The sequence below is a fragment of the Euleptes europaea genome, chromosome 5 (assembly GCF_029931775.1).
Source record: "Euleptes europaea isolate rEulEur1 chromosome 5, rEulEur1.hap1, whole genome shotgun sequence".
Lineage (NCBI taxonomy): Eukaryota > Metazoa > Chordata > Lepidosauria > Squamata > Sphaerodactylidae > Euleptes > Euleptes europaea.
The window spans coordinates 42298168-42322073 of NC_079316.1; the positions used below are offsets into that span (position 1 = coordinate 42298168).

Sequence of the window (23906 nt, forward strand, 5' to 3'; positions counted from 1 at the left end):
GTAGAGTGCCCAAATTTTCAGGGTAGCTTCAAGGGATGCTCCTTGCATGAATCCCAAAGTTTGGTGAAGATTGGGTCAGGGTGTCCAATTTTATGGGGTCTGGAAGGGGTCACCCCCACTCCTCCATAGGGAAGCATTGTAAAATCTATAGAGGAGGAGGCAACCCTTTATCAAATTTTAGGGTTCATGCAAGGAGAATCCCTTGAAGCTACACTGCAAATTTGGTGACTCTACCTCAAAAAATGCCCCCCTGGGAGAATTTTAAAAGTACTTACTTTTCACAGTCTGTGATAGCCACATCCATACCCAAGAGTCATGGGAAAACTCAGTTGTGCAGGCCCATTACAAGCATTCATGGGAAACTGAGTATTCCCACAATTCTTGGGTGAGGAAGCAGGCAGCCATTACAAACTGTGAAAAGTGAGTACTTTTAAAATTCTCCTGGGGTAGAGAAGGAGTGACTGGCTCAAGCCACAACCTGGAAGGAATACTCAGAAGAGGCAGACTCCTCGAGGGAAGATTCCCTACTAAATCTGATGCTTTGCATCCCCTGAAAGCTCTACCGGAACCCTACTGCCCTTTCTCCAGCAGCAAGATCCCATGGAATGAGCAGTTCAGAAACCCCCTTAGTGCACCTATCCACTTCCAGTGCTCCCAGGGTCTCCTCTGGGACCCAAGAAACAAAGAAGGTGGAGGACCAGAGCCAAAGCCTGGACCTGGTAGAGGAGCACAGTCACAGCAGCTCAAGGCATCCTGCAGTCCAGTCTTATACATAAGGAAAGCTCAACTCTCTCTGTCAAGGACCTACCTCTGGCTACAGGAAAGGATGGACTTGTCAGTTGACTATATATAAACCTTCAGCTGACTTCTGCTTGTTCTGTATCTCCTATGAACCCAGCTTGTTCTTCAGCCTGCACAGCTCCATGCTGCCAGATTCCAAGACTTCTTTAGGCAGCTCAACTGCTGGTACATCTGCCTCTGACCCTTGGGTATTATTGTGTGTGTGTATTAAGTGCCGTCAAGTTGCTTCCGACTCATGGCGACCCTATGAATGAAAGTCCTCCAAAATGGGTATTGTTACTGAATAATGGGTATTATTACTGAAGGCCAAATGATTCATTGCATCTACCACTTGATTGGTGCAGGGTGCCAGCTGCATGTTCACCATGGGAATGCAATTCAGAAGTACTACAGGGGCCCAGTTGGGATTGGGAGGGTGGTGCAGAGTGATGAGGGGTTCCTCTCCTTCCTACTGACCCCACACTGTTTTCCTGACCCGAGATGATCCCGGGGAGCATTATTTGGCCCATGGGGAAGCAGCACATGCAAGAGTTCAGTGTATGGGCAGCCCCCTGATGGGGCAAATAATAGTTCCCAGAGCCATTTGGAGTGAGGAAAATGTTTTAGGAGACATTGAGTTTCACAGCAAGTAGAGAACTATGCATGAGTCTCTCCAGTTGTAGTACAGCACTCTGACCATTATACAACACTGGCTGTCAATGTAACCCACTATCCCAGTGGGATAATGGAAAATCACTTTCCACATGAGCACATGAAGCTGCTTTATACTGGACCAGACCATGAGTTTATCAAAGTCACTGTCATCTACTCTGACTGGCAGATGCTCGACAGGGTCTCAAGTTGAGGTCTTTCACATCACCAACTACCTGACTCCTTAAACTGGACATGCCAGGGACTGACCATGGGACCTTCTGTATGCAAAGCAGACATTCTGCCACTAAATCACAGCCCCATACTCAAGAACCTATGTTGTATTATATCAGGAAATGCCTCTGCACGCGGTTATTTTTTCTTCCATATAGGCAACTAGATTTTTAAATTGTATTTTCTCCTTAGAAATCATCCTAAAGCCCTATTATCTAATTAAGTTTAGCTAATTTCCCCCTTTTGAGCTGGTTCTAATAACCATGTGATTTATATTTGGGAACATTTTCTATTGCAATGTAGTTGTGCTGAAAGCAAGATAAATCTTTTACATAGGAAAGGCTGGCATTTATGGAGATGGACCAGTGTTAGTAGAGGCAGGTTGGGAAAACCACATTTCTTCTGGTCCTATACATGTGCACATCTGTGACAAGGATAAGAAAGCTCTCTGATGTGAGGGGTACCTGACCATTGGCTACTGAGTGCTGGTGGGCTTCTGCAGTCAGAATCGACTGGCCAGGACTATTCATACATGACTTGGAACCATGGCCTTATTAAATTTCCCACACCTACGTATGCAGGTGTTGAAAGATGCTTCTAAACTTGTGTATAACATCCACACATTATATGTTCATTTTGGAAAACATTGGTGTTTCACACAACAGCTGTAAAGTGTGAAGTTGCCTTAATCTGTCTGGATTCAACCTGACACAAATGCATAACCTGTAATTTTATGAGGAATATTTCAGTACACTCAAGAAGTCCCTTTTCTGGGTGCACTGAATATTTTTCACTGTGTCTGCATAATTATGGACTCGGTTAAAGTTGTATCAGTTACCTGTAAGGATGGTAATAGAGTTTAGATTGTCAGTTTATAACATTTTTTCTGCCACCCTGATCCACAAACATGTGAAAGAGAATTCCTCTCTTCTGCTTCCCTTGGCGTAAGAAGTATTTGTAGTGCTGTGGGAAAAAAAGAAGGCCAGGACAAGGAGAAAAACAGGTCAAAGAAAGACAAATGGACTATAGCTTGAAAATATTGAAAAGGGAAAAAAATTAATGCTGCCGCTGGCTTTCTTTGGTGTGTTTTTTGTAGGGCGACACAATGTGGTGAAGATTGTGGCCACGTTAAAAGAATAAATACTGAATCTAGTTCAGTCAATGAAAATGGAGGTATATCAACTGGGGCCTTCTTTACTGATGCAGGGTCGCATCCTACTTTTAAAAAATCTCCCTATTACCTTGGTAACTTGCTGCTTAAATGTATTGCTTTCACTGTTACACTTCCATATGTCAGCTTTGGTGAGAAATGTTATAAGTAATGTGGACTAGGTAGACTATTGATTAATTCTACATTGATTTTAAGCTTTGGCCAAAACTTCCATAGATATGCATATTCAGTAAGGTTCTAGGACAGTTACGCAAGAAATGTAATTAGGGGGTCAAACCAAACTTTTATTTCCTCCTGAACTGGAATGGAATCTTGATCTTCATCTGGTAGTCTCTGCTGAAATTGAGCTTGAACAGACATGCAAAAAACCCAAGGTTACACTTCAGAATGTTAGGAGCCCCGTGGCGCAGAGTGGTAATGCTGCAGTACTGCAGTCAAAAGCTCTGCTCACGACCTGAGTTCGATCCCAACAGAAGTCGGTTTCAGGTAGCTGGCTCAAGGTCGACTCAGCCTTCCATCCTTCCGAGGTCGGTGAAATGAGTACATAGCTTGCTGGGGGTAAAGGGAAGATGACTGGGGAAGGCAGTGTTCTGTTTTTTTGACTGTTTGATCAGTTTTCTGTGAAACTGCTTCTCATCAGGTTTTGTTATGGGGTTGTATTTCTGAGCCACGGGAGATGCCATCTGAGCCGTTTGTAGTGCTTTGTAATGAGCCACTTTATTTTTCCCTCCCGTTTCTGTTTTTTTAAACTGAAACATTTTTTTGATATAACAATATATTGATGTGTCAATATAATGCAAAACTGACGAAGGAGAAGGAAAAAATGGTGTGCGCCATGAGAAATGACACTGCATCTGAAATTCAAAATCCAATCCAGATGTGCTGGGCAGGCATACAGTTTGAAGATCCCATCTGAAAGTGCCCCCTTTGAAACAACTGCACCTCACTTTCACAGCATCTGGGCCCAAACCTGATTCACAATGGGATAATGTCTTCGTGTGACACTGCCCATAGCTATAACAGTTTTAGCCCACTTAGTTGGCATCACCCCGCTGTGCACAAATGACCATTATGATGGTCCTCAAATTTAAATTTGCTCATGGAAACCAGAATTGAATTGGATGGCTTACGCATGCCGAATGGAACCTTAACCTATCAGTTAATGAGTTCAATTCAAGGTACTGGTTATATCACGTACAAAGCCCTACCACAACACCTTCACTCATCTGAGCAAAGCTTTCTTGAAGGAACCATCCTGCAAATCGGTGAGATCAGCACATGCCGGTAACTTGCATTCTCTGCTATGGCCCCCACCTCAAGGAATGGGCTCCTTGAGGAGATGAAGAAGGCTCCCATGTCCCTGGCATTCCACAAACTATGTAAAACAGATTTGTTAAGGAGGACATTTTCATAAAGAAAATGGGGCTATAATATAGTGGAGTGTTTCAGTGAGTTGCCTTTTATTAAAAAAAAACCAGGACTGTAGACTATGCCATTGTGTATAGTATGTATAAACTGTTATATGCATTATGTGATTCTTCCTTAAGTGGTAGAGAAAGTCGGCATATAAAAAACAACTCTTCTTCTTCTTCTTCTTATCTTGCTCTTACTGCATTGTTTTTTACTTTTGTCATACTATTTTCTGCATTGTTTGACACATCAAATCTAAAAGTTTTTGCTTTGTTTAAAGTTTTGGTAATCCAAATCCTATTGTGTTACTTGTTAGATGCCTCATCCAGTTGATTTCTCTGATTTACATTGCGTAATCCATCTTGAGTTTCAACAAGAAAGGCAGCCTATAAATGAAGTAATGAAATAAACCAAAAAACAGAGGCCTTAACTGGAACCAAACTTGAACAGGTGACTGTGGACTGAAATGAAACCAAAAACATCATAGCGTTTGTTGTGGTTTCCATGTTCAGTGTGGTTGTGTGAGGGTTGCAGACACCTCTTGGGACATAATTAGTAACAAGCAGCATAACTCTGTTGCCATCAAGATTCCCCCTTTTCTTTTAATGAATGGACCATGCCTGTCCAGGATTGATTCACAAGCAGGGTTGATACCTGTGTCCCCAGAAAAAATGCAATTTTGTGGAGACCTTTTGTTTAAATTAATTAGTGGTTGTTGACTCTTCTGTGCTGAAGCATTCTTCTATCTCTATTTTTTTAAAAGAAATGGAAAAGGAGTAGTTATTGCATGCACATAAGAGACCTGCACTGTTGGGATGCAGCCTGTGGGTGTGTTGCATGTGATTAAAATGTGGATGTGAAACACATGGCACAGAAACAGTTCTACAGTCTACTTACATGATATTGTTTAAAGCTGCTCCAAAAAGAATATAAGAATATCAACTGGCTGACATATCTTCAATTAAGATCCTGTCTTAAACAAGATTGTCTAAAAATCGGAGATATGAGAGATCTAACAGAGTTTGAAACAATCATAACCAAGAACAATCAGCACCTTTTGGGAAAAATTTATAAGCTTTTACTGAAATACAACTCAGAAACTGAACAGGTCAAAATTAATATGATAAAATGGATGCAAAACTTTGGCGAAATGATAACTTGGAAACATGGGGAAAACTGTGCACGCAAGAACTAAAATACACAGCAAGTCAGGAAGTAAAAGAAAACTGGTATAAGATGTATTACAGATGGTATATCACCCCCAATATGATTTCCCGTATGGAACAAACGAACAAGAAAGAGGGGGCATGTTGGAAATGCCAGGAGACAGGCAGTTATTTCTTTCATGTTTGGTGGACATGCCCGAAGTTACAAGTGTATTGGAAAAAGATTCATGGCAAAATACAGACAATGCTCAATTTAAAACTTAGCCTGGATCCAAAAACATTTCTGCTAAGTATAACACCATCAGATTTACCAGTGAGACTCAAAGACTTGTTTAAATATGCTACAACAGCAGCAAGAGTGGTGCTTGCAAGGAGATGGAGACAAAAGACCTTAACAGAAGTTGATGAATGGAAAGAAAAGATGTCAGAATATGCAAATATGGCTAAAATGACTTATTTGATGAACTCAGTTGATAAGCAATCTGTAGAGCAATTTTATGAGAAATGGCTACCATGGCATACTTATATGTCTCTAAATATTCAGACTTAGCTTTATTCCTTTTCATATGAGTAGATGTTTTCCATATTTAAGATTATAGTTGACTTACTTATATAATGAGTAATTCTTAGAGAAACGGTAGCTACGGTATATTTATAGTGTTATTCTTTTTTACGTTAGTGGCTGTCTTTCATGTTTAAGAATATATTTGATTCGTTTATTCGATTTTTTAATAATCTTTTAACTGAATAAGACTAAGATGAAAATTAGTATATCGAACTAACTGTAATAAGTATAAAATTTGTTTTTTGAATGTATAATACCGACCAAAGAAAACACCGTCTATTGCAGACAGAAGTGAATTTTTCCTTCTTCCCTTTTTTCCTTCTGTATCCTATATAAATACAACAAAAGCATTAAAAATTAAAAAAAATGGAAAAGGAGTAGTTATTGCATGCACATAAAAGACCTGCACTGTTGGAATGCAGCCTGTAGGCGTGTTGCATGTGATTAAAATGTGGATGTGAAACACATGGCACAGAAACAGTTCTACAGTCTACTTACATGGTATTGTTTAAAGTTGCTGTTAAACTGAACTATAGATAAATCCCTCCTAACGTGGGAAAATCAATCCCTGCTGATGACATTTAGGCAGGAATAAGTATCTTGGCTTATTTATGAAGTAAATCCTCTCATATGTTGCTTTTCATTTCTCACAGCACACCAGTGTGTGTTTGTTAGCATTTGCCATTACTAAAGTCACACTATGCTAAATGCAGAATCTTTGCAATCCTGGCAGTCAATTGATGTATCCCATACTACACAGATGGCAACCACCCTCAATAAAGCAGGCAGGCATCCAGAAGAACAATCAACCTGCCATTCAAGGATAGATTTACATTACAGTGACATACAAACACCAAACAGAGACTGATAATCTGCATGCAGAATGAACCTTGGTGATCTCCCAGACCAGTCTGGCACTGCACCTTTAGTTTTCAGTGCAAAAGGTGAAGCATCTCAGAAAGGAACCAGCATTTGCTGCTGGACCTCTGCTTGCTAATATAGCTTTCATCCCAGGTACAGCCCTAAGAATCTCCTTCCCCCCACCCTTTCTGCGTGTATTGCAGTCCTGGTGACCTAGATTTTGGCAAGTAGCAGTGCATACTGTTGATTCTATTAGGTACATCATCTATTAGGTACATCAGCCTTTCTTTCTTACCTTTGCAAAACAGAATCTTTTATCTTTAACTGTGATATATTTTGTTATTCCCTCACATCTCTTGAACATTTCCCACGCTATCTGTTTCATTCCGTTTTATTAAAAACGGATTCAAGATTCCCCACCCCCAACAAACCAAACAATGTCTCTTCTTCACAGGGAGTCCCCCTATCAATTCCTGTCTGCTTCAATTGCCTGCCATGGTCAACCTGGCATATCCTTCTTCCTCAACCCACCCTTCCTCCCAGATCACTCTCCTTTCACAAATATTTGATCTGAAGGCACCACTCCTTAGCTGAGAACTCCTCAACACAAAGAGCTAATTTAGACCAGGCTTATAACTGCTACTACATATGGATGAGGGGGGTAACTGCTGTCCTGTATCGATTTAAGCATGATGCTAGTGGGCAAGGAAGAATTTACTAGTGCAATCAGTATTACATTACATTACATTATATCCTTCCTTTCTCTCCAATGGGGACCCAAAGTGGCTTACACCATTCTCCTCTCTTCTGTTATATCCTTGCAACAACACTGTGAGGTGGGTTAGGCTGAGAGTTTGGTCTTTTGTGCATGACTGTTTCACTCGCCATCTTTGTGCTCAATATGCATGCTGTTTCTAACTGTTAGAGGTCACCTTGCTCTCTCCCTGCATTTCCCCACATTTCCCCCATGTTTTCAGAAATCTGTTTTATCTCAAATTTGAAAATGCAGGTAAAACGCAGGGTAACACAGGGGGAAAGCAAAATGACCTCTGATGGTCAGAAACGGCATTCGTAATCAGCACAAAGACCCAAAGTTGCTGGAGGGGTGACAGTGAGTGAAACAGCCATGCATAGAATATCTTTATGACTGGCCCAAGGTCACCCAACAAGCCTCCATGGCAGAGCAGAGATTTGAATCTGGGTTTCTTAAATCCTAATCCAACACTTTAATCACTACACCATAATGGATCTGTGTGTCCCATGACTCATTTAAATTGGGCTGCTACACAGGCTGTATTGGCATGTCAGTGCCATGCCTGCCCAAAAGACAGACTTCTGGCATGCTGACATTGCACAGACAGTTTCAGGAGGGTGGCCATGTTGGTTTCCGGTAGAACAGCTAGATTCCAGGTATCTGACAAAGGGAGCTTTGACTTTCAAAAGCTTATACCTGAGTATCTTGTTGGTCTCTAAGGTGCTGCTGGACTCACATCTAGCTATTGCACAGATAGTGGCTGAGGGCCTGGTTTACCTGAGATGCTGGGCACATGCAATGCCACATGGGTAAGCTTGTTCACTCATGTCTTGATGGAATCTATGTAATGACTTTTATTAGGATGAGCCAAAGTGGCACAAAACATTGTGCAAGCTTTCGAGCTCACCAGAACTCTTTATCAGACTGGATGTTGTTGTTGTTTTTTTAAGATAGATAATATCAGGCCTGGGCATAAAAAGGTAGATGGGTTTTAAGCTGAGAGGTGAAATGTAGCCCACCTGGGCCACTCAGTAAATGCCACGGGGAGGCTCACTTCTTCTGCCAGCCAAGAGCTCAAGACTGGTTGTTTTCCTGGAAGTGGGGGTGCAGGGGCTAAAAGTGCTAGGAGCTGTTCATCTTCCACCTATCTCACAGAGCACTGGCTGCCTGGACTCCTGTTCCACTCTGGCAATGTTTTCCTTTCCACTCCACTGATGGCTTCTCAGCTTTAGCCACAGCCACCAGACAGTGGGAACAGAACTCAAAGTCAAAGAAGCCATTGGAGGAAGGCAAGGAGAAGGAGGGTTCTTGGTGCAGGGAGTATAAAGTAGCCCTAGTAGCTGAGGATCACTTCCAGCACTCACTCCCTGCCCTGCACTTCCTGTTGGCAGAAGGAGGGTGAAAAAAGATGAAAGTGCACGACTGCCTCTACCAGACTCTGGAAGAAGGATGGAAGGAGAGTAGTGGCCCAGACAGCCTGAAAACAGTGAATATAGCTGAATGGAGGAATGGACACACTAGTTCCCTATCTGTTTATCAAGTGCTTTCAGTTATACCAAAGTTGGTCCAGAATATTTTCTACATTTACTTTAGCAGGAATGAGAGCACAATATTGCCCCTTCCAGGCTTCCAAGGGAATTTTGATTGACATGCTGCTTATCTGTGATTAAAGCCTCTTTTGCTTGAAAAGGAACCTGATAAAGGAATTGTCGTCACCCCGAACAAATGGGTGATATGCAACAAGAGTCGCTGGAGAGACCATTGAGACTTGGGAATGTGATGTTTGTCAACAATTCCACATGACAGGGATAGAGATGGGGGGGGGCAGGGGTAGAACTCACCTGAGGCACTTCTATCTCTCCAAAACATAAGCTGTTGTGGTGATTTTTTTTAAACCGGGCTGCACAATTTCAACATTGTTCATCAGGACTCTGGTGATGTGGAGAGGAATGAGTCGTACAGACGGTGTTTGCTTGGTCTGTCATTGTGGGGGGAGATATCAACTCTGTCGGAAAGTGATTTGTGTGGAGGAAGGTCTTTTTTTTACTGTATAGGCCCAGGGACTTCCTTCACAAGTCTAGGCTGAATTTTTGCCCCTCTGCAGGAGGAATTGATGAGGGATGATTGAGAAAAGACAATGAGTCACAGCCCTGGCTGTGGGAGTGAGGAATTATTAGGAATGTCAGACCAGTGGGCGTCAGGAAGACTCTCTGGCCTGTGTTCAGCCACCAGGACTGATTGGATCTGTCAGAGGGGATGTTGGAGGGGATGTTTGTGTAAAAACAAGCTTGTGGCAGGCAAAGACTTATCTTGTGTCTTAATTAAAATGGAAAAAAATATGCATTTCCGTTTATTGAAACCATGTGCCAAAGTGTTCATTTTTTAGAGAAATTTGGCGAATTTACATGGTTTTGGAATAACTGCATGCTGGGGGAGGATAGGGTTTAGCAGTTAAAACATTGGATTTGCATGTTAGAGATTGAGTGTAGGGGAGGGGCTAAATGATATAGCATCTGCTTTGCATACAGAAGGTCCCGGGGATCAGTCCCTGGCATCTCCAGTTAAAAGGATCAGGTAGAAGGTGATGTGAAAGAGCTCTGCCTGAGACAGTGGAGGGTGACGGCCAGTCACAGTAAGCAAGACTGACCATGATAGACTAATTGTTTGACAGTATACGGCAGGTTCATGTGTTCATGTCATGCTTCACACATTCCCAAACGCCTATATGGAAGTTGGAACAGGTGCATATATGTGAGGATTTTGCTTTCTATGTAGCAGAGAATTACCATGGGATCCCACATACAATGGAGCAAAAATCCACGAATGCTTGTCCCATACAATGGGTTGGATCCAGAGACATGTGAGCAACTAGGAAAATATACTTAGCACAATTCAGCTTATGCAAGAGACAGTACAAGGGCTGCAGCAACACAGCAGATCCCAGGGAGGGCATGGAAACTCTGAACACAAATCTGGAAGCAGTTTTGGGATGATGAGGGCTAACAAGATGAAACTTAATCCCAACAAAATGGAGGTGCTACTGATGGTGGGGAGGTTTGGCACAAGAATTGGGATGTCTCCTGTTCTGGACAGGGTTGCACTCCCCAAAAGGAGCAGATTCATAGCTTGGAGTTGCTGCTGGATCCAGGCCTCCAGTTGGATAAACGGGTAGTAGTGGTGGCCAGGGACGCCTTTTGTCAGCTTTGGCTGGTAAGCCAGCGGTCTTTCCATTGTGATGCATGCCCTGGTAATATCTAGATTAGACTACTGCAATCCATCCCTTGAAGAGTGTCCAGAAACTACAGTTGGTAAAGAATGCTGCCGCCAGAATGTGGACTGGAGTGGGTCATAGGGACCATATCACTTTAGTCTTTTTTCACCTATGATGGTTCCCAATTTTTTTCTGGCCCCAATTCAAGGTACTGGTATTAAACTTTAAAGCTCTATATGGCTTGGGGCCAACATACCTTAAGGACCACCTAATCCCATATAAATCTACAGAGCCACTCCAGTCACCATCAGAGGCCCTCCTTCAGGTGCCCCCACCATCTGAGGCTTGAAGGGTAGCAACCCGAAAAAGGGCCTTCTCCGTTGTGGCATCAGAACTCTGGAACTCCCTCCCCAGGGAGCTTTGTCCGTCTGCTTCTGTTGCTGTCTTCCACCAGCAGGGGAAGACCGTTTTGTTTGGCATTCCATCACTAACTCCCATTGGCCCTCCTCCCTGTTCTTGTATCTCTGTGTTTATGTGTTTACATGTCTTACTTAATTGTTTTAAATATTTTACATATATTTATCTCTAATTTAAACATTAGTTTAATGTTTTGAGTGTTCACTGCCCTGCGGAGCCTAAGTTGGGTAGAAAGGTGGCATACAAATGTTATAAATAAAATAAAATGAACGAATGTAATTTTTTTAAAAAAAAATAGCAATGTGCAGATGGAGCAACAGAATGTGCAAGGGATATGTCACGTGCTTTCATTTAATTTAGTTTTTTAAATTGTATCAGAAGAAATACCTTGTGCTATCTCTTGCACACACGGAAAGGCAAGCGGGGATAAATTGCTTTCACTAAGCTCAAGCAGATGGCAAGAAGTAATTTTTAGCACTTCCATGTGTACGAGGGCTGTTGCTCACACAACTTTAAGAAGAGCAACCATGTTGCCCAAGAAGAGCAACCATGTTGCTCCAGAGAATAGGAAAGCAAACCAAGTGAATGGAATAATATAGAGATAATTCCTGCTGAAGCAAGCAGTTGCTTGCACACATGGATATAACAGTAGATAAAGAGAAGGGTTTTTTTCACCCTGTTGTTGTTCAAATTAGATACAGGAGACCAGGTTGACTGCATCCCAACATAAATATTCCATAAAATGCTAGGGGATGAATTGGTTTTTGGAATGACTCGACTACCAACCATGACAGGATATGGAGGGCATATGCTGTGTGGGTAGGCAGTTCATCCTCTAGAGTTTTGTATAGTGGAAACACCGACAAAACCAGTGCTTGGATATTTTGCATGCAAGCCAATTAATCTGATAAAGGGTCAGATCCTGACGACAGTGTCTGCTAACAATTTTTTCTTATTTCCTCCCTCCTTCTGCACACCTCCAATTCATTTCTCATGCTATTCATAGAGGACCCCTGTACCCCAGAAGCCACATCAGGGGGAGATCAGTGGTCAGGCCAGGGAGGTAGAGAAGTTCCTGAAAGCAGGGCCAAGTAGCAGTATTTCCAGGGAAAAGGGAATTTGAGAGTGCTGAGGGCCTTTCCCAGTTGACAAGTTGTTCTTCAAGACCAGACCATTGCTTTTTCCTTCCTCTCACTTTTCCAAGAATACTTCTCACATCTACTCCTGTAAAGCAGATCAAGAAGAAGAAGTGGATGGAGACTTTCAGAGGTGTGGCATTATTAAATTATGTGGTGGCAGTTCTGTCTTGATGGACGTGCGCTTCTGTAGCAATAATGAAAGGCATATGCAATAAAAGTCTGTAATATCTGCTACATTTCTAAACTAGGTCAGCGCCAACTCCTTCCCAGGGTGCCAGTGGTGCCCCTGGCATCGGAGGAGCCCCTCTCCAGACCAATGTGACTAGCAATCGGAGGCTGCAACAGACTCAAGCCCAAGTGAATGAGGTGAGTTCAGAGGGACTTGACTATGTTTGGGGATTATGATGTCCTGATTTAAATAGTCTGTTAAATGCCACTTGCAGGGTTTGAACTGGCCACTCACCTGGGCAGAGTAACCTTTGCTCCCAGACAAATAACTAAGTAGTACCAGTCTGTTTACCTATTTGCATACCCTTGCCATCAAGCAATGCCACTAACATGTGATATCAAGCTCCCACAGGTAACAACACAAGGGAGTAAACCAAGCCACAGCCTACAACTGAAGAACTGCTGCATAAAGGAAGTAAGCAAATCAGTTTTAGAAAGAGATTCGTAGAGCACAGGCTACTTCCCAGGACAACTGAAGAACTGCTGCATAAAGGAAGTAAGCAAATCAATTTTAGAAAGAGGTCCGTAGAGCACAGGCTACTTCCAAGGACAACTGAAGAACTGCTGCATAAAGGAAGTAAGCAAATCAATTTTAGAAAGAGATTCGTAGAGCACAGGCTACTTCCAAGGACAACTGAAGAACTGCTGCATAAAGGAAGTAAGCAAATCAATTTTAGAAAGAGATTCGTAAAGCACAGGCTACTTCCAAGGACAATTGTTATATCTATGGTAGAGAATGCAACACACTTGAAAAGCCAGTCATGCCACAAGTCAAATCTCTAAGCTACATTAAATAGTAAAAATTAAGGATCAAGTTTTATAGAGTGGTAATTCTGAGACTAAGAATACAAACATAAACACCCATTTACACACACACACACACACACACACACACCATATGATCATGAACATTCCCATGTACACCCATGCTCAACACAGGCATTTATATCTAACATAATGTAATAAACAAAGACGCTTACTCCTTTTATGGGCTCACAGAATCAAGAAACACAGAGTCAGATGCACTCTCAGGATTAATTTGTCAGATGCACTCTCAGGAGCAAAGTCCTCATGTTATCCATGTGAGTTTTGTGCTTGAAACTCAATGTGGAGATTCCATTTGGATCAGGGACTCCAGCACACTGAGAGAGGGGGCTTAAGCCTTCCCAACCACCACATCTTTTCCTCAACATTAAACAGCTTTGGGGTGCTGCTTTTTGCCCCACTGGGAAAATTTATATGTACTGACATGTAAATTTCCCAACATACCAAAGTCCTGATTCAAATCAGACCCCCACATGCCTGGGAAATATGGAATTCCTGGAACACATCTGATTCAAAGTCTTTGTTGTCTTTGTGATGTGTGACACGGGCCACAACACAACTACTGACATCATGCACAGACTACAGATGTGAAAGCCTGGGGGAGGGAATTGAACATTGGGGGACCAGTTACTCTCAGGGGAATGTTTGAAAAGTCTGGGGATATTATAAAGTCTTGGAATATTAGAAAGAAAACGTTCTTTTTTTGAATAAGTGAAAGACAACATTTACTCAAAATGCCTTCTAAGAAGGGTGCAGTACAAAAATGTTGGCGTAGGAGAATCTTTAGTGTTAGATGTGATAATCCTTTCAAATAGACAATATGAAACATATTTTCAAGGAATATGTTCCTTATTTAAATGTGACTACTTTTGTCCACAAGTAATATCCTTACAATATGAACCTGATAATATGCTACTTTAGAAGACATTGTTTTCAATGTTAATTTAAAATCCATGTCCAAATCTGGCTGCTGATAGCCCTGTATGAAGTCTGTTTCTAAGCCCCAATAACAGAACTCTACCTCCAAAAATAACCCCACAGGAGCTTCAACATGTTTTCCCCATAGACTACAATGGGCCCGAATTTTTCCAGTAAACCGAATTTTTTCAGTTTACTGAAAAAAATCGGGCCCAATTAACCTGAACCCAAAATTTACCTATTTTTTTTTTAGCACAACCCTACATACAACAAATGAATGTTGTTGGGCTGACCAGGCAGCATCCTCCCTAACTGGGAGCTGTTGCAAGGGGAGAGAGCCATGCCTCATCCCTCTTCCATGACCAGGTGAGACAACTGGGCCCACTGATAGCCCAGAACCCAGCCCTAAGGGGGCTCAGAGGCAGGCAGCAGCCCCAACCCACAATGGTACACAGGTCTGCTGCACTTGGGCAGGTGGGGAGGGTGTGTGGCTTCCCAGCCCCTCATGGACTGTGTGGAGTGAGGCCAAGCAAGCAAGCATGCCTGCCCTCACATTCAAAAAAGTGCTACCACCTGTCAGATGGTCAGTGAATGGGGAGGTGAGAGAAAGGAGGTGGAATCAGCTGTAGGGGATGACTCCCTAAGCCCATCAGCCAGCCCAGGTTGGAAGGAGGCAGGGCGAAAACACCCAATGACAGGTGCTTGAGAAGTGGTACCCATCCACCAGCATGTGACTTCCTTCTTGTGGGGGAGCAGCCCTGCATAGCTGTATTTAAAAGAGGTTGGAAAGCAGCCAATGAACAGAAACCAGCAGCTCTCTCCTAGGTTGAGGAAAGATGCTGAGAAGAGGAGAAGGACCTGGGTGCTACCATAATCCCCTTCTCTCTCAATATAGAGGCCACAGGAGGCTGAGAAGGACAGCCCGTAAGTTGGAGGAGGGGCAGAGCACCCACACACACACACCCACACACACACACATCTTTTTAAATTAAACGTGTGAGTAAAATATGACAGCCGGCGTGGTGAAATGGTTAAGAGTGACGGACTCTAATCTGGAGATCCGGGTTCGATTCCCCATTCCTCCACAAGAAGCCTGCTGGGTGACCCTGGGCCAGTCACAGTTCTCTCAGAACTCTCTCAGCACACATGGAGGCAGGCAATGGCAAACCACCTCTAAATGTCTCTTGCTCTGAAAACCCTACGGGGTCGCCATAAGTCAACTGTGACTTGGCGCGCGTGCGCATAGACACACACACGCAAAATAAATTTATGAAGGTGAGGGAATTGGTGGAGAATGGGAAATGGTTTTTCTTCTTTCATGTTTGGAAGAAACTGACCAGGAAAAAGGGCTGTCTTCCCCCCTCCACCCAATCAGCTGGCAACACCAAGTGGTGACATAGCGCTCATCTTCAGCTGCTGCTTCACAGGGGGTCACAGACCAAAGTGAAGCAGCATCAAGGAATCTCTCACTATGCTAAGTTACCATAGAACGAATGTTGGTAAATGCAAGATTCTTGCAACAGAAGCAGTTCTTTGAGGAGTGCAACTGGATCCTGTGCAATAAATATATAACATCAGTGGAAACAAAGTCCATCTGGAAAGACTATTACAATGGGATGCCATATGAAACATAACCCTTAGGTGGCACCAAACACCCACATCATAAAAAACCATTACTGTGTATGCATTTGAAAGGCTTAGCCATTTTGTTAGCCTGTTGTAACAAAAGCAACAGGAAGAATCCGGTGACACCAATGTAAAAAAAATGTGCAGCAGTCAAATTGTTAAGTTATCACAGGACTTTTTGTTTCATCATCATCATTACCTTTATTAGGCATTTACATCAGCATACCATAAAGGACTTTTTGTTGTTGTCATTATGGCATGATAAAAAGAGCTGAATCAAAGGAGGAAGCCAGTTTTATGATTTCACTTTTGCTTCCCTGAAAAACTATTTTTTTGCATTGTGTTACTGAGGCAAGCAGGCCACTACTCCCTGTCTTCCTGCACTGTGGCTTCATTGCACCGCAAGGTGGCAAAACAGAGAGTACCTGCTGGTTACCTGAGTAATGGAGACACCCTCCCTTCCTCGCCAGTGAGGGCAAAGGCATCTCCTTGGCCCTCTGTGATGGCAGCACAGCCAAATCTGTTTGGCTATGGACTGTGACATCATTGCATCAACGATGGGATCCTATATTGGGATCATAGAGAGAAAGACAATCTTGAGCAGCAAACCAGCAAAGGGTGTGGGGCAGAAAGTGGCTGTAAACAGTCTTTAAAAGTATATCGAGGAAGACATTCAATGCCTCCCAAAAGTGCTGCTTTTGCATAAATGTTCCCATATCTAAACATGCATCAGAACCCTAACTGTGGCTCAAACAGGAATGAAGGTACATGAGAACTATGTAGACTAGTGTCTTTCACAAGACTAATTCCATTACCAGGAATTCTTATTGCAAACTCAGCTGCAAATATATGACTTTGTCTATAACATTCATTCCATTATTTCAATTAACTGAGAGCAAGACGGTCCTACAGCAATGAAAAAATTATTGGTTCTTCAGGGGGGAAATATAGAAAGACAAATGCTTAGTATTTCATAGCCTAGGAACATTTGACCTCTATCTGGGAAAACCTCCAATTGTAGAATCAAATATGATAATTTCAGTGTTCATTTTTGGAGTATTTCAGTTTGATTATCTCACTTATCATACAAGTAGTTGAAATTAGAATGTCTCTGTCACTTCAGTTAATAAGTCATACTCAAGTTTTTCTCTCTCTTAAAAAAAGTACAGCCTGATTACGTCAGCAATGGGAACACACGCCTTTCTGTCTCAGGGGGTTCATTTGCCCTAAGTGATGACATTGTGTAGCCAAATCTGATTGGCTACATTGTTTTACGTGATCTCTTGTTGGTGTAAATGAAAGATAATGTGATGAAAGATAATAAGAAATGGTGTCACGTAACAGAGAGGGGGGATATCAACAAAATAAAACAGATGTAAAAGTTGACATTTTGAACTTTCACAATGTTTTTAATACATGGTTAGAACCTTTGTGTCCTGTTACTTAAAGGCATATCAAAAAAATACTGTTAAGCAAACATGCTTTAGCATGTTTTTCTCAGAATTATGTTCCACTAAAAGTCGTTTACCATGAAGAGTGCTTAGGAATGCATCCTAAACCATGTAAACAGTCAATCCTCCACTCTTGTGTACAGGGACTTTCTGGTATTGGTAGGTAACAAAACTGTAAGTTCAGCACAAATCAATGTGAAACGTAGGCGTAATTTTTACACCTAATTATCTGTCATTTTTTCCCAGTTGTTCATTGTTTCATGTCTTAAATGTTCATCCTTGTACTTTTCACTGTTTTACAAATAGGCCCCTAACTTTTTGGCATGTCAATTTCAGGTGGTGGACATAATGCGCGTCAATGTGGACAAAGTACTAGAAAGAGACCAGAAACTTTCAGAGCTTGACAATCGAGCAGATGCACTGCAAGCTGGCGCCTCACAATTTGAAACAAGTGCGGCCAAGCTTAAGAGGAAAAACTGGTGGAAAAACTGTAAGGTAAGACTTGCTATTGTAAAGGAAAGTCAGCTCCTGTTTCTTAACTGAACTTGACATGCAAGTACAAAGATTGCTATGTATGAGTCAACTACAATGAAAATTCTGAGTTGACATATGTAGGTCACTGTCAGGGAACTGCATCGCCCAGGGCAGGGATGTAACCTATTGACCTGCCATTGACTGGGTGTGCTCAGGTTTCAGAATTCTTTTTAGGCAAGGAAGAGCTATGTGCAAAATTAGCCCCTGCCTTATGAAGCCTCTGGATTGGCCTGGGCTGGTATAAATAGTAGAAGCACAGACGTCTGCTCTTTCCTAATCAACAAAGCAATATCTTTTGCCTGCTGCACTTCAGGTTTTAGCTCCAACAACAGGGGGACCCCAAGGCTGGAGGATGACTTGATTTCCAGTGAGGGTGAGATATAATTATTAAGAGTGTGGGATTGGTGGGAAATGGATTCACGCCACTGCTGCTGAGCCAAGAAACTCACTTGGTGACCTTACCTCAAAGGCTTGTTATGAGGTGGATGTTATGTATGCCATCCTGAGCTCCTTGAAATAAGAATGGGATCAACAGAAAAGTGTGATCAATAGAAAGACTTTTTGGCACAGCTGCTACAGCCGTTCCAGGCCCTGATTGCCTTTCAAAAATTACCAGATGTCCTAAATGATAAATAAATGCAAACCAAAAGGAAGTCCAGATCTGAGAATGAACGGATCATAATTGCGGCACAACGATGAATGGTGGAAGGAACCCATGCACCTTTAAAGAGTACTATCTGTGTGTGTTCTGGAAAACTTTAACGTGTCCACACTGGAAGAAAGTCAGCAGCGTCTCAGCCCATTCACACAAGAGTAACTCTTCTCCATTTTCTTTCCTCAATTCTCTTTTTAGATGATGATCATCCTGGGTGTAGTATGTGCAGTCATTCTTATTATACTTATAAGTGAGTAACAACTCAACCTCTCCTTAAACATCTCCTTAATTTTATGACTTTCAGTGAGCTGAATGAAATAAAGGTCAAACATTTACCATGAGGCTAATATTTTTCATCCTCCCCTACCCCCTGAGCTTCTATAAAGATTGCAAAGGAGTAGCTTTTTTAGTCTGTTGTAGAAAAATTAAACAAAAGTACAGTGGCACCTTGTGTGTGTTAAGGGCCATCAAGTCACAGTCAACTTATAGCGAACCCTAGTGTGGTTTTCAAGGCAAGTGATTAAGCAGAGATGGTTTGCCATTGCCTTCCTTTGCAGGGTCTTCCTTGGAGATCTCCCTTCCAAGAACCAACCCTGCTTAGTTTTTGAGATCTGACAAGAACGGGCTATATCATGCTGCCTTCCTTCCCATGGCATCTTAAAAGCTAACAATTAAATGTTGTTAACACCTTAAAGACTAATAACATTTAGTTGTTAGACTTAAGGTGCCACTGAACTTTTGTTTTGTTCTTCTATAGGGAGACATAAATAAATAATGCTGTCTTTGAGATTGAGGAATGACCTGTTTTTGTTTGTTTGTTTGTTTGTTTGTATGTTTTGTTTTTTTAATGGTCTTTCTAGAATGGCTTGATTTTCTAAATGGTAAAGGGGCTCCTTTTCATGACCAAGTGAAATGCTTGCACAATTACCAGACTCTAATCTTGGTCTTGTTGAAATCAACAACAAAGGTCCTTCTGACAGCAGAGTCATTCATTAAATTAGCTCATGGAACAAAACCTTTCTGATGACTTGGTCAAAATGTCTTATGGTATCTAATACCGGAGAAGTTCAAGGCACTTTGTGAGTTCATCATAAAAATAAGGGATGTTCAAACACAAGCAAGATGTTGATCTGAAGATTTCAAAATGTGTATCTCACATGTACTTGTCAGGGATGCTCTAGGCTGGAACTGCACTGAGCAGGGGTTGGAATGGACGGCCTGTATGGCCCCTTCCAACTCTATGATTCTAATAAGACAGGAGGGTTGGCATGATGTAAAGATGACATTGGGTACAGACTTAATAGATGAAGTGCACCTATTACATTGAAGGTTGTTTATTATTGATCATCAGGGTTTGGCTCAAGAAGTCAACACAATCAGCAATTCAACAGGGATATATCAGCCAAGGTTGCCGTAATCACCCCTTAATACTCTAGACCACTGTATGGAAGCTGTGTTCAGATGGCATGCAGTTATAATTTCATAACCTTATGCCAGACCTGGAAGTTTCTGGACAGTGTTTTGCACTGCCCTGTCTGGATCTCATCCAAGTTGGATCTTGACCACCTACTTACATGTGGCCATTTTAGTATGCGCTGTCGTTTCAATAAAAGCATTCATGATCTCAGAAATGTTAACCGTTGTTTTCACGTAAGTGGACAGCTCGCACTTCAGGTTTCTCATGCATTTATGTACCTGTATATTGTTTATTTAGCTCATTTATATTCTGCTATTCCATGCCAACCATGCCCATATTGGCTCACAACAGATAAAAATATATGAAAGCTACAACCATAAATTCACAATAAATAATAGCTATTAAACAAGTCAAAACACCAAGGATAAAATTACTTCTCAGGGCCTGCCAGGATAAGTAGATCTTCAAACAAAGAGAAGGGAGTTCCTTAATCGGAGGACAACAGCTGAAAAGCCCTAAACATACTTTGGAGCCCATAGCAAAGTCCTTTTGGACAATTTCAAAATACTGGGAGGAACATAAGGGACTGACAGGCACCTATAATGTGTATGATTACTGGAAAAACTAGTCATCGTTTGTTTAGGGGAACCATCTGTCACTTGAGGTTTGAGTGCCTTTTCCAATAGTGGGTCTCATTCAGAGCTCACTGTTAAAAGTAACACAGTAAAAAATCATTTCTTTCCTTTTTGTTATTTGCTTTAAAGTAGTGGTTGAGGTGTATTCTCTGAGCCTCCAGTGTCAGCACCAGTGCCCTGACTTGGGGTACCAGTGCTCCCTACTTTTCTAGTACACTGAAACAGATTGAGGCTTTGGTACTACAGAGTTAGAGAAAAAATACAATGGGCTCTATGGACAGATTAAATATTGGTAAGACATTCTAACTCTAAGGCCAGTTTGGTGATGGAAACAAAATTGCCTAGCAAAAAAGTTGCTTTATCTGACAATTTTTAAAAGGAAACTCAGGTAGGATTCTGACAGACACTGTTTAGTTATCCTACAGACTTGGTGTCAATGACCCTTCAAACTTTTGCCCAAGTACTAGTTTTAATTTATTTTAATTTTTAGTACATTAACTCTAAAATTTAACTTTAAAATTAAATACAAAAAGTGAAAGGATACAAGGGTGTGGAAAAAGCTCTACAGAAAATAGTTTCATGGGGGAAGGGGGAGGGGAAGGGTGTTGTTGTTTTTTAAAGAGATGCCGATCCAGGCCTAAAAACTATGCATTATATACAAAATGTTGCAGAGGGAAACAAGGGGTGGTGGTGGAAAAAACCACAGCCATAACAAGGGGAAGGGAGATTTTGATAGACATAGGAAAGAAGTTGGACAGAACAATTTTATTATTGAAAAAGTGTTTCAGGTTTTCTTTCTGTCCGAATTTTCTTTTGTTCCCTTTTTCAAAAAAACAAGTTACATTTATAGAGGGCTGTCTGTTGTTCCCCTTTCTTCTGCACCCCGGAATCAAATCTATAGCAAAAGCTGAAAAGGGAACCCAGTAGGCAACAGAGCCACAGTCTATAAAATAAACCAGAACAATCACCGCACTGCGAACAAAACATCCACAGTCAACACTGTTCAGTCATACCAAATACACTCCAAACTGATGGCCAACATGAAATCAGACATCCTGCACACCAAAAGTAACAGGACCAAGGCAAAAAACACACCAACCATCAGAAAAAAAGTACTATTTCAACTCCACACCCCCAAGCCCCAAACCACCCCTGGGGTTCTAATGGACAGCCAAATGGAAATACAGCACCCGGGGGGGGGGGACGAAACATCACACACACACACACACACACACACACACACAAAGAGAGAACCTAAGGATCTAAGGACGAGCCCCAGTACTAGTTGATGCAATGTAATCACTGGACTGAGCTGTGGATGTGTTTTGACACCTGCTCATTTGTCTGGCTGCAGTATAAACTGTCAACTGTCTTTTCCTTCTTCTTTCTTCCAGTTTATTTCTGCACCTGAACCACTGAGGACAAAAGGTTTTGTGTGGATTTGTTCAAGTGACCTGTTTTCTGATAATCATCCCTCCCAATGAAACCTTCTTTTTAATTCCTCTTGTCTTGGGGGCTGTGAGCCTGCAAGAGTATGTAAGAATTCCATGTAGTGTATTTTGGTATTATTATGTCATTTCTATGAGAAACTGTGCCAGCTCAATACTCCCAACTAGTTCCACACGATGGTTTATCACTGTGTCATAAAACATGCCGATGCTGACCTTCGGAAACAGTCATTCTAGAAAAACAACCATTTTTAACTTTTCTAAGTTGTGTAGAACTTATGTTTAAGGGGGAATGTCAGATAGGCTTCAGCAGACAATGATGCCATAATTTCAACTATAAATTCCTGTAGTTAGGCCACAAAATCTGTCTGAATCAATGAGGGGAGGGGTGATCTTCAGGAAAGCTGAGAACCCACTAAGCACAGCAAAGCCAAAGGACCTGAAGAACTACCAGACATTTTGTAAGCGAATCCACTTTTACAACCACAACTTACAAAAAGGTTTGACATCATTAACACTGGAAACATTTTATTTTTAAGACAGGATGTATGTCTCAAATTGTATTGCATAAGATAGGGCTGCAATCCTAAGAACACTTTTCTGGGAGTAAGCCCCACTGAAATGGGACTTACTTCCAAGTAAGCCTGCTTTGTTGTGGTCTGTAAAGGTAAGAAAACAATGACTACACATGACCAAAGCTGAAGAAAATCTCTACATTAAAACAAATCCTACTACACTCCTTATGCAATGTTAAAACATGGTAGAGGAAAAGGATGCAATGTTAATAGTCCTAAAATTCCATTGAAGTCAAACTCTTGCTTAAACTTAAAAGCTGTAATTCATGTGATGTTTTAGTCTGAAAAACATAAGCTGGAGTTTGGAAACTCGAAACATTATTTCTTCTGGATTTTTTTGTTGTGAAAGTTTGCATGAGTGAGGTTCTATATTAAACCAGCAGTTGTGTAAAGAAGGGGAACAACACTACAGTACTGTTTGGGGGGGGGCATAAACTGCAACCCTAGTTTGCATAACAAAGGTCCTCTCCACCACATTTTTATTACTAAATAGCAGCTGGGGAGGGGGGAGTAGGGGGACAAAATCCCCAGAGTCCTGGGTCGAAAACGCATGGTCGCTTTATCCTCCTTTAATCCCTGTTTCAGCTAAGATTCAGCCTGGATCGAATGCATGCGTTTCACTTAATGTGCGTTCGATCCTGGCTAAAACAAGGATTAAAGGAGGATAAAGCGACCGTGCGTTTTCGACCCTGGTCTCCCTGAGGGTTCATTAAGCTGGGCAAGTCATGTCAGATGATACTTGGTATGGGTCTGGGTGGTGTGAGGGAGAGCAGAGAAAACTTTGTCTGTGGTTCTGAGGTAGCTCTTGGAAGTCCTGCCTGCTTGTTTCCCCTGAAGGGACAAATAACTGCTGGGAAGGTGAGGTCAGATGAGGAGAGGGAGAATCTGATAGAGGGAAAGAGTCCCCATCTGAACACCCACTCTCTTCCACTCGTCCTGGTGGTTTCTATTTAACAATTTCAAAAATGTGCTGGAGGTTCACTCACACAGACGTTCTAGTGTCTTGATTGGTTTTATTTCCAAAGACAAACCAGGAGAGATACTGTGAGTTCTGTTTAAGAGCTTCCAACCGCCCCCGCCCCCACAAATAGCCAGTGCATGGAACAACTGATTCAAACTGGGACAGTGGCTCAGGAAGGCAGGTTTAAGCCTTACCTCTGCTTTGTTAGTTTAAGTTTGTTTCCCCACCACCACCACCACCACCACAGCCCTGACCTGCTAGTAAGCATCCGTAG

General features: G+C 42.0%; 1 protein-coding gene across 1 annotated transcript; it reads left to right on the forward strand.

The window, feature by feature from the left end:
* The first annotated feature begins 3968 nt into the window (after window positions 1–3968).
* LOC130478260 (vesicle-associated membrane protein 2-like) lies at window positions 3969–22190 on the forward strand. The gene is made up of 5 exons (XM_056850410.1): window positions 3969–4120; window positions 12608–12725; window positions 17744–17902; window positions 18795–18846; window positions 22043–22190. The coding sequence occupies exons 1-5, from the start codon at window positions 3969–3971 to the stop codon at window positions 22057–22059; spliced, it is 498 nt and encodes a 165-aa protein (XP_056706388.1). The 3' UTR covers window positions 22060–22190.
* The last annotated feature ends 1716 nt before the right edge of the window (window positions 22191–23906 follow it).